We start from the raw sequence: 12120 nt of genomic DNA on the forward strand, positions 1-12120 counted from the left end.
GATAATCTTAATTGATATAAATTGATTGTAAATTGATTGTAAATTGATTGTGAACTGATTGAATCCTTGGAACGATCTCCCCTTTATATTTTATTACTGGGATAGGGTCACACCTATTCAAAAAACCTACTTCCCTTGCAAGAGAGCACCCTTTCCTAATTAATCACTGCCTTGAACTCTTGATTAATTTTAATTAAATTCTTGCTAGCACATTCAAAGGAGCCACATAATATTTATTCTTTCCAGATGTCTTTTCCTTCTACATCTGTTTTTCTTACATACCTTGTCTTGCTCAAGGTACACAACTTTTCATAGAAATCTTGACCTTTCATAACTTGAATTTAGTTAGTGTTTACTAATTAATATCAGCGTTCCACGGAAACGCGTTCCCCCCTCCCCCCCCCCCCCTCAGACCTGCGTTTCCAAGACAAGGACATTTCCGGGATAGGAGAACGGGGACGTGGCGTCTCCGGCCGTCCTGCCACCACCACCACCACCAATGCTCCGCCAAAGACGGGGAAACCGCCGAGACGTATACAAGTCTCCTTGGGAGATATCTTGGCATCTCCACGTCTCCTTGGGAGATGCCTAGGCATTTCTCGGGGGGCAGAGAGACATCCAGACGTTGCCCAGCCATAAAAAGGCAAAAAAAAAACTTATTTTTGGGGGTTGGGGGGTAACCCTAATTTGACATGGGCCCCACCCCTTCCACCAAAACAACACAAAACCACCACATTTGGTGATTTCACTCGCATTTTCTAAGTCTGATTTTTTTTTCCAGCAAGCTTAAGAGGAGGGAAAACTTGGAGAAGTCTGATTGAAGGGGTGAAAAGAGTGAGTGCAAATGTGTGAGGAGTGAGAAGGAGCAAGAGGATTCTAAAACATTTTGGAGAGATTTTTCAAGCACAAGGTAGGGTTTTTCTTGTTTTTTGTTTGTTTTATTTTCTGATTTTCAATTCTTTGTTTGTTTAAACTTTTTTTTTTCTTCATCTCAAAATCAGATTTGATGTTGTCTTGAGGGCAAAATGATGAATGAATCATTCATCATTTTGCCCTCAAGATTCAACATCAAATTTTTATTTTAAATAATAAAAAATTATAAATTGTAAATTTTGTTTTCAAAATTGAAATTTCAAATTTGTATTTCAATTCATTAAACTAGGCTGAATTTATTTTTATTTTTATTTTGTGAAATGCGGTGTCACTATCACAATGACCTCCCATGACATGAGTGTACGTGAGATGGAAATCCATTCTCATAGTGAAAATGATTTAGAATTTGAACCTGAGGATGAGGGAGGTGACCATGGGGCTGATCCTGGAGCCCAATCTAGTCCCATGACGAGTGTACCAGCTAATATAGGTTACCCTTCAGAGTTGTTGGCACAATATGTTAGGGGTGCTTATGATCCTAAATCTCCTCTAAGACAGTTTGCTTCAAGAGTAGAAGGCACATCACATACAGGCGGGGGAACAAGGAAGTGGAAGTGCAACATTTGTGGGATTGAATGGTTTGGTACCATCACTAGAGTGAATGCACACTTACTTTTTTGGAAAGGAAAAGGTGTGGATCATTGTAAGTTTTTCGCAGAAACTAAAAATATAGAGTACAGAATTGAGATGAACAAGCTTTGGGGCATTCCAAATTGCAGAGATGTTTCAATCCCTACTACTTTGTCTGCTAGGGCAGCCCTTCAGCAGAGCCAGCAAGTGCAACATACTTCTCCTCATGCATCGCAAACGACAGGAATGATGTTTAGACCTTCATCCACTTCCACTTCTAGTGCCATGGCCCAATCACAAGAGCCTAAGGGAACAGGGAAACGCAAGATGCCGAGTAACCCCATAGCTGATTTGTTTAATGTGCAGCTAAAGGATGAAATAGATGAGTCCATTGGCAAGTTCTTCTTTGCCAATGGCATCCCATTTTATGTTGCACAGTCTCCTTATTATAGGGAGATGATGTCTATGGTGACGAAGGGAGGACCATCATATGTGCCACCAAGTGAGACGAAATTGAGGACCTTGATCTTTGACAAGAGCTATTCTGAGATCAATATTTAGATGGAGAAGATGAAGGCATATTGGGTGGCAGCTGGGTGCAGCATAGTTAAGGATGGGTGGACGGCCATTAACCATCATCCACTCATCAACATCATGGTCACATGTGCAAAGGGCCCATTCTTTCTTTAGAGCAGTTGATTGTGCAGGGCATCGCAAAGATGTTGATTTTCAGTTTCAGGTCCTCAGGGAGGCTATTGAGGAGGTTGGGCCACAAAATGTGGTCCAAGTAATGATAAATGCAGCCTATGTGTGTAAGCAGCAAGGAAACTCACTGAGGCAGCTTATAGACATATTTGGTGGACCCCATGTTGTGTGCATGCCATGAACAATGCACTCAAGGACATGGGGAAGATTGACTGGATTAGAGTGGTCAGTGATGCGAGAGATGTCCAGATGTCACATGCACTCTTCAAGACCTTCATGAAGAAGGAGTTCTTGAAACCAATTGAGACCAAATATGCATCCTATTTCATTCTCTTGGAGAGAATGATTGAGTTGCAAGAGGCATTGCAACTCATGGTTATGACTAATGAGTGGAATAGGTGGGCCAAGGCCAAGACAGAGCAGGGGAGAAGCGTGAAGGAGATAGTGAAGAGTGATGTGTTTTGGACTGATGCGAAATACATTGTCTCCATCATTTCTCCAATATTCCAAGTCATCAAATATGGGGATGGGGATGCACCTAACCTTGGAGAGGTGTACGAGTGCATCAACTCTATGCTTGACCCGATGAGGGTTGTTGTGTGAGTGAAGGACCCCTCTCTAGCATGCTACAATGAGCACATCCGACCAATCATTTAACGCAAATAGGACAAGTTGAACACTCATTTGTATATGGTTGTCTTTGCCTTGAATCCTAAGTGGTACAAGGCTAGACTGGGTAGAGTGACACTGATTCAGGATGATGAGGTGAAGTCGGGGTTCTTTAGGTGCATAGAGAAGATGTATGATTCTAGAGATGCCGGTATAATTCGCACTGAGTGGGGAAGATTTGCCACACTGAAAGGCCATTCAGAGGCGGCAAAGATGGATATAGAAACTATGGCACAGGACCCACTTTTGTGGTGGAATTGTCATGGCCCGAAATCTTTGACCACCACTCTAGCTATCCGTCTGCTATCCTAGATTTCCACTTCTTCAGTTGCTAAGAGGAACTGGTCTACATATAGCTTCATCCACTCTCTTAAGAGGAACAGACTTACCTCTAAGAGAGCAGAGAAGCTTGTGGCTGTACATAGTGCTTTGCATCTCATGGACCGCAAGCCACTTGTGTACAAGGAGAGTCCAATGGCACAAGATGTAGAGACAAAGGAGCCTTCACAAATTGATGAGGATTATCCTACCACTTGAGAAGTTGGGCTGGTTGGTGTGAGCTTGAGGGATATGGACGGTGGGGAGTCCAACAGTTCCAGTGATAACGAGTTTGCACTTGCAAATGATTAGAGGCCTCCCTTCACTACATTTTGAGTTTTGACATTTTGGCATTGTCTCTTGTAGTGCTATTTGCTACTCATTGTAATGATGTATCATTTAATCATCTTTATAGACTTTGTGATATCTCATATCAAATATTCATATTTTCGATATAATAGAAATCTCCAATTTGACAGTTTCATTTGTCAAATTTTATTTAGCAATTAGAATTCAAGAAATCTTTGTATTTAGATTTAGTATTTCAAATTTTGCTATTTAGTATTTTAGTATTTTATTAATTTGAATTTCTTATAGTTTCATTTGAAATGTAATTCTTATATTGTTATACTTCTTTTTCACAACTAGTTTTTCAAGTACTATAAGTATATGTATAACTATATCAGCACCACCACCCCACCACCCCCCCATCGCCGTCCCCAAACTTAGGCCCTTTGTCCCCCTGTCCCCGAAACCCATCCCTGTGTCCCCTTGTCTCCCTGTCCCCAACGGCCATGGAACACTACTAATTATTAAATAAGTACTTTCTTTCTGCCTGTGATCTTCTCCCAAGTGCTTCTCTAAATTACACGATCATTTTTCATTCTTTTGTCTTCTAGTGTCTTTTGTCTTTATTATGGCTGATGTTGTTTGTCTTATTTGGCACCACATTTAAATTATTTTATTCTCCTTAAGATTCTTTGGGAGATGTATGAGGGATGTTGGTTAATCTTGTTAAAATTTTAGGGAAATTATTTGCTGGAAAATCAAAATGTTCCCTTTGCAACAAATTGAGCCCAACATGTTTCTCGTTATTTCCAAGAGATCATGCAGGTACAGAACTTCTTTGGAAATTGCAGCAAAATATAGATTAGTTTCAAATTGCTTAAATTTTGCATGCTCTGAAGGATGATTACCAGGATTTGTATTCAAGTTTGCATTTTTTTTCTAAAATTTAACCTCAAAAGCCTTCTCTTGCAATTTAGACTGAAAAAATTTCCTTGGTGGGCCTTTTAGCAAAAATATCACTAGCCATGCCATGAATAAAGATTCTGAATAAGAAGTACCCTAACAACAAATAAAGAACAAAAATGACGGGGGTCTAAAGAGCAATAAGTATTAAAATAAAAATACACAATATATATTATAAAGAGATGTACCTCGATGAAACAATAGCCAGGAGGTCTAGGAGGAACCTTCAGATCAATGTCAACAATTGGGCCATACTGCTCCACAAGCCATCGGGTAGGCCAATGCATGACATATGAAACATGAACAATGAATTTTTAAAAAAGAACAAGATTATGCCAATGAATGTTGTTACTGCTTCTTAATCTGGGATAAAACTAAATGGATGAGAATCTGATACAAACCTTATAAAACAAATCTTCAACTTCCCATTCTTTTATATCTCCTGGCAAATTGCCAACATATAGGGTTCGGCTTGGACGGCTACTCATAGTGACTGATCTGAAAAATATCTTAGAACACCTTTTCCCTGTTGCACATCAAATAATGGACAGTTTCAGAACTTACAGTAGATTCAAATGACTTCTAAGTTTCTTAAAAATACTCTCCCAAAGAATAAAACCTAAAGCAGACTCTCCTAACTAGGTAAATCCCTGCCAAAAGCATCCATACTATGATGAGGCAAACCAAAGAAACTATTGTTATGGCCAAGTAATGATTTCCAAATCCCTCCATCGCTCCTTGTGTTGCTCCAAAAGATTCCAATTCCAGTTTAAACGCAAATGAATAATTCTAACGCCAGCAAATTTGAAAATCGTTTTAACAAATAGTTTGGCCCTCTCTTCCATTTCCTTTCCCAAGCATTTGAGCTCCCTCCCAAGACTTTGCATATTCGACATTGCGTATTTTCCCTCCCTTTTATTCTCTCTAACTTAAATGTGCAAAGCTCCTTGATTTGTCCAAAGCGCCTTGCATCTATAGCAGACACAGACGGTAGTGTCATACAGTGCAAAAATCAAACATACTAAAAAAATCAATTATTTACCTTAAAACTACTTCAAAGATCCAACTCAAGGAGGATACCGGTCTTGAGAGTTTGCAATGAATGAGCAAAGTTAATGTTTTTTAACCCTGGAATCCATTATCACTCATTATGAAGGGAGTGAAAACTCCTGAATGTCACAAGATCAAATAAATAATTTAAAGAAAAAGCAAAAGAGAAAACAATCAAATGATATGGGATTGTTAATCTCAAAACACAGCTTCTCTTGCATAAATAAACATTGTGATAAATCTTTTAAATTATTTCCACAGGTACTCACTTTCACGAGATATATCTTGAAACAGCTGTGCTGAATCAACATGACCATATTATAACTTATATCCAGTACAGTACAGTGGATTGAACACGGTTGTTTCCAAATATATGTTTTGAAAACATTATAAAACATGTAGTTTTATTACACTATATCGAGTGAAACAAAGTGGGACGAACGAAGTTGTTTTTAAATATACGTTTTCTACACTATAATGTAACGGTTGCTTCCTTACTGTAGTGTTACTTAGAAGTTTATATGAGGGATGTTCAGTACATAGGAATATTTTTAAAACCAATACTCTCACTAAGTGAAAACCCCACAAAAATTAAAAACTGAAGTTCTTAAAAGTTCAAAAACTAATTAGAAACCTAATCTTAAAATACAACAGCTTCTTTTTATATATCATAATGCCCTTAAAAGATTACAAAAGTATAAAATATCATTAGGATTTACCAGAAAAAAATCTTAAATCTATCATTGAAGATAAACCCTGTAGAGGACCTAAACCGAAGAAAAGTAATAAATTTGTTATTTTGAAGATAACGGCGAGGGTTTCGATTCCAGTGACATTGACTTCAAGCTAGGTTTTAGAATCTAGGTTTTTACTTGTAAGCCTCTACACTAAACCTTTCAGGCATAATATGTGATATTAAAGTAAAGGATAGCAAAAAAAAACGATGCTGCGAGGTGTATACTTGCAAAAACAAATGAAGTGGGGATTCAAAATAAAATACCTCGTTGTAATCTCTGACCTGTAGGTGAAGTGTTCGAATCTGTCCTTCAAAACTCGCAAAGGAAAATATCTAACTTGAACTTCGAGTTTTCGGAAAGAAAATGTTTACCAGGTAGAAAAGACGATGCTACAGCCAATATCAGTCTGAAAGGGTTTTACAGTTTCAAATCTTCATGGACAAAGATTTCAAACTTATCCTATTATTCGGCTCATATACCTATCTGAAGTTTGGGTTGCAATATTAATAATTATTTTATTAAAAAATTACATTTTGTGCAACTCAATGAAGATCTTTTAAATTAGACTAAATTAGTATAGTCACGATTTAATTAGAGTCTGATCGACCTAACCCTGTATTCTTGTTTGTGGTCAGGGCAGAAATGAACGAAGTGAGTAATCGTGTAGTTGCAAGTGCTAAATCATTATGACGCGAGTATTAGTTTCTTTTGGTTTAACCTTATGTTTAGTAATTTTTATTATTAATTAGTATTTGTGTTTAGGTAGTGGATATTTGGATAGATAGAACTTTTAATATTTATTAGTAATTGCATTTTGGTGTGCAATGGGTACGTCGAAGAGGTATAGAATGTGAATTAGGGTAAAATTTGGTCTATTATTTGCATACATTTGTAGTCTACATGAATTTAATTAGTTGAGAGATATAAAAGGGCAAAGAGGTGGAGAGATATGAAGAGATAGAGATGGAAAGACAACAAGATATAGATATTGAGGTTCGGGAAGAGGGAGAGAGATAGGGAGAGGGATGGATGGATAGAGAATCATCTTGAGATATGGTCTATCAAACAAAGAGCCTACATTGTTTGTCAAAATCATTTTAAGTTGTCATTTTGGTGTCAATAAAAAAATAGTGATTTTGCTTGAGTGAAAGGTTATCATTCTGATAACTAGAAGTCCATTAATAAAGTTCACATGTACCAATAGCCACCCACTTTATTCCAAGTAGTTAGAATTTTTGGACTTTAATTGGAGGAGTTGTGCAACTATTGGTACCCATAACACACAACTACTGGGCCAATTGTGCATAAGTATTGGCCAATTTTTAGGTGGTTGTAGTGTACGATTAAATTTTGGGGCATCTTTTTATAAGTATCTGATGACACTTTGAAATGACCACTCTTTTACCTTTCCACGCATAGCAGATCCTATAATGTGCATCGTTGCTACCTAGAAGCTAGAACAATAACTATAAGTAGTTAAGTTGCATACGAAAAAACCAAAAAAATTATCAAAATCTGATGTACCATTTAAGATCGGTGGGTGAGCGAAGTTAGCTATAACGACTACTAATACAATTCCCCTAAATCTTGCATGAAAGATCAATTTAAACATAAATGAATATCACTTGATTGTGAAATACAATGAATGATATATTTATGCAAGTGTAAGGTTTTTTCATAGCATCTAGGAAAAAAGATTATTAAGAAAAAAAAAAAAAGAGAAATCATTCACAACAAAATGAAAAATTAAAGAGAAGGCAAAGAGCTTGTCATTGTTATGGAAGCAAACTTTGATTTCTCAAAATATTGGAGAAATAGTGAGAAATAGTGAGAAATAGTGAGTACCGAGGAATAAGGCAAGGACCCTTCAAATTTAAATTGATCTCATTATACCACTGCAATTCTACTATAATTTTTTACATGAATAGCACTATCTATCCATGGGACCGTTGGATATAAAATTTGACTGTGAGTTCTTGGAGACAACGAATAATGGACTACAACCTCTTACTGGGTCTTCATTTCCTCGCTCCTCAATATCTTTCAATATTTTCAGTTAGGAAGTCTATGTTTGTGCATTATATCAATGGATTTTATTGATCAACCTCCATGGTATTTGCATATCTCATGTGGAGTGAAGGTCAGAGCTATATAGATGCATTTTAATATGTGAAAGCATCTCGAGGTATCACAAATCCCATCATAGGCTTTCTTAGCCAGTTATCATAGTGTTAGAGAAGTGCAAGATGCTTACGTGACAACATTGGGAGTTGATAGTAGATGTTTTTTTTCAAATTAGGAGTTTTGGAGATTGTCATTGGAATTGGGTTGCTTTGAATTTGTAAGTTGTACCTCAACCACTTCGTGAAACTTGTCGCCAATTGCTTTCACCAAAAAGTAATTCTTAAAGGAAGAAACATATAGTCATCAGTGCTCTGTTTTTTTAATCTCATGTTTGTTGAGGTGCAGAAGAAACACATTTTATAATTGATTGTGGCTTTAAGAGCAAGCATCAATAATTTTTAAAAGTTTTATCCGGTATCATTTAACAAGGTAGCCATTGTTAGGGAGTGATTTTCACTACATTTTTTCATCTTGTGATCACTTAGCTAGTTATGCTTGAAATTAAATCAGTCTATAGTACCATAAGAGAATGCATGCTATGCCCTTGAGCCCAAAATCTCTGCTAAGGATATGTACAGAATGGCTCCTTATTTTTCATGTGCTCTTCTACATTCGGTTCCAAAATCAGTTGTTCATCCTGGTCCAATTGCATTGGATTGTAGAAGTGCTTTCATTGTACAAATGCTATCTATGATTATGTTTGGATTGTAAGGCATCGAAGGCAACAAGGGACCATTTCAAGTCGAGTGTGAAAGTAAAGAAATTCTTAATATTTTAAAAGAAACCAATCATCCCAACTCATGCAAAAATGGGAGCTTGAAATGAAAATGAAGTTTAGACATTCAAGTGTAATGAATAAGGGAATTATGTCAGGTGTTGTATTTGACTACTCTGGTAGACATGTCTGCAAAATGTGGAAGCATAAACAAGGCACTTAAATTGTTTGACAGAATGTCTCATTGAATTGTAGTCTCAAGGTTTGTTGTGATAAGATATGTACATAATGAATTTGTTGAAGTGGCTTACTTCATAGCTCATGCGATCAAAGTAGACATGGAAGGTACGTGTTTGGTTGAAATGGATTCGTTGGAAAGGCATTAAAAACAATCAAACAAGTTTTATTACCATTCAGCTTCCTGTCAAAAGCTTGAAACGGTGAAATAAGAGCTGAAGCGAACCGTGACAGGAGAATCAAAGGGCATATAAAACAATAAAGAATTTAGAGAGGCATCTATTCTTTTTACATATATATATATGAAATATGTGTTAATCAAACAAGAGAGAGAGGTCGTAGAAATTAGAATCAGCCTGAGAAGTGTGCATGGCTACAAAGAGAGAGGGGGAAAAGGCCAATGGAAAGGTAAGAGAGGTCGTGTTGCATTAGTCTTCTAGCAGATGCAGAGAAAGGCATATTGAATTTGCAGAACTTGAAGAATGCAAATTTGTTGGGGATGGAAGAGATGAGCGATGATCAATTCAAAGTGATGATTGAAGTGGTTGATCTTAATGGTGACAGATTTATCGACCAAAATGAGTTTGTGATCTCATGCTCACACTCAGCCCTTCTTTGATGACAAAGGCACACAAATGGATAGAAAAATCCCTCATTCAAGAACTCGAGGGATTTGTACGGTAAAAATGAGACAAAGAAGAAGAGTGAGTTCGTGAATGCTTGCAGTTTTCAACGTAAAGTAGAGTGGACAAAAATTTATTTTGTTGTCCCATTGCATACAGAGGCATTAATGATGAGAGATACAGCAGAGCATGACTAATATGCACCGACAAAAATGAATTGATGGCTCTAGAGAGTGCAATCGTTTTGCTCCATCTCTCGATGAGTGTGGACCGTTGATGAACAAAATGAGCTTTTCAATCTCATATAGGGAACGCCTTCGGCGTAATGAGGTTACAAAATAGTTATTGGGCAGCCAATCTTTTTATTTGTCTTCTTTTTCTATTAAAGAAGATGATTAGCATCACATCTTCTCAATACTCTTTTTGTTGAATAAATTGTGCCAAGAAAAGTCAGTCTTGTTATGTGTCTTCTTTTTCTATTCAAGAAAATGATAAGCATTCAATCTTCTCGATACTCTTCTTGTTGAATAAATTGTGTCAAGAAAAAACAATCTTGTTATTTGTCTTCTTTTTCTATTCAAGAAGATGACAAGCGTCCAATCTTCTCAATACTCTTCTTGTTTAATAGATTGTGCCAAGAAATAGATGTCATTATATTATTGTGTTTGTTTCTTACGTCCTTGAAGGTATCACACTCCATAATAAGATGTTTTTTTTCTAATTCCTCTATGTTGCAAAAAATACACCCTTCTTCCCATGCTTCTTTAGGTCTTTTTCATCTTCTTGTTTCACATTTGAGTTGATGAGAGTTGATTCTTAATTGAGCAATAAGAATCTTGATTTTCCATGGAATATTATTGTAATGAGATTTTGTTTAATTGGTTATTAATATTTTTTGTACAAATTCAAAGTTTGAATTTTTTAATTGAAATTGTTTGAAAAATTAATTATTAATAATTTTATTGAGTACTATATTTTAGCTTTTTTATTGGTTATAAACTTTTGAAAAATCAAGGAAGATTGAGAAGGAAAAATAGCTACTGTAATACTATGATTCATAAATTGAAAGGAGAAAAAATATATCTATTTTTATTTTTATTGGATGAAATACTTGAGATTCATAAATTTGATTCATGTGGGCACTAAAGTAGGTGGAAAACATGTGCATGCTTTATTGTGTAAGGTTTTAAGATGTGTAGTAGTCATGATGCCATTTTATCCTAGTGCATAATTCAAGGATAAACAAACAAGTGTCGTATAAACAAACTAGGAAAACAAACTAGCATGTTATTTTAAGGACAAACCATCAGTTACAATTTATAATTGCAAGGTTTAATGTAATGTCCCTTTCCAAAATTTGAATGAAATAATAGATTTGAAATACAAACTTCAACAGTCACCAAATAACATAAACATATTCTTCACCAAATTATATTCAAACTCTAATAATTACTTATCTTCGAATAACACAAATAAAATTGCACAAATGATTCAAACTCTAATAATTACTTATACTCAAATAACACAAATAAAATTGCACAAATAATTCAAACTTCAACAATAACTTGTATTGAACATGCCAAACCCTTGCATGAAGGACTTGTCCTTCTTATCTTTGAACATGTCAAATCCTTGCCCCCTGTTATGTCCTCTCTCCATGTGGTTACTTGGAAGATCCTTTGTCCTTGGAGGATGAGTACTATACTGAGACTGATGATGAAGATTTTTCACCCTCTTCGGTCACCCCTGAAAATAAGGGGAAAGCTAGTGCTATTAAGAGCCCTAAATCTAAAAAACCCTCGGACATCCAGTTCTCCCCCCTGTTGGTAACCTTCAAATTGGTCCTAAGTTTTTTGGTGCTTTAGTTGATAACCTTCACTGCCAAGGTAAGAGTCCTTCTCCCTTTGCCTCTATCAAGCCTCCACCCATGCATAACTCTAAAAATCACCAGCCCTTTCTGAGCTCTCTTGACCCTTCTTCACATTTGCTTTGTTCTAAGAAGGATATTGTTACTGATGTACTGGCTTTAGCCAGCCAAAGATGGGGTTGTGGACACCTTTAAGATTTTTAAGTCCATTTTTCATGAGATTAAGGACATCCAGCTCAAACAAAGAGCTGACAACAACAAATTGGAGATTATCAAAGATAATGTTATGCAGTTGGAGAAAGTGCAGGTGTCAAATGAGAT

General features: G+C 36.3%; 1 protein-coding gene across 6 annotated transcripts in view; it reads right to left on the bottom strand.

The window, feature by feature from the left end:
* The window catches only part of LOC131077486 (serine/arginine-rich splicing factor SR34B), a 33697-nt gene extending 26819 nt beyond the window's left edge, over window positions 1–6878 (bottom strand). For 2 of the 6 annotated variants that reach the window (XR_009113588.2, XR_009113586.2), the window contains exons 1-4: window positions 6497–6878; window positions 5116–5418; window positions 4848–4972; window positions 4635–4700 (exon numbers count right to left, since the gene is read on the bottom strand). Coding sequence is in view for 2 of the 6 variants with exons in the window: in XM_058014981.2 (XP_057870964.2) it covers window positions 4635–4700; window positions 4848–4934 (153 nt within the window). In the remaining 4 variants the exon portion in view is untranslated. Of the gene's footprint in view, window positions 1–4634; window positions 4701–4847; window positions 4973–5115; window positions 5419–5488; window positions 5575–6496 lie in introns of all 6 variants that reach the window. The other 4 variants (XR_009113587.2, XR_009113589.2, XM_058014981.2 and 1 more) reach the window with 4 other exon arrangements.
* Between the last annotated feature and the right edge of the window lie 5242 nt (window positions 6879–12120).

This window comes from Cryptomeria japonica, chromosome 10 (assembly GCF_030272615.1).
Source record: "Cryptomeria japonica chromosome 10, Sugi_1.0, whole genome shotgun sequence".
NCBI lineage: Eukaryota > Viridiplantae > Streptophyta > Pinopsida > Cupressales > Cupressaceae > Cryptomeria > Cryptomeria japonica.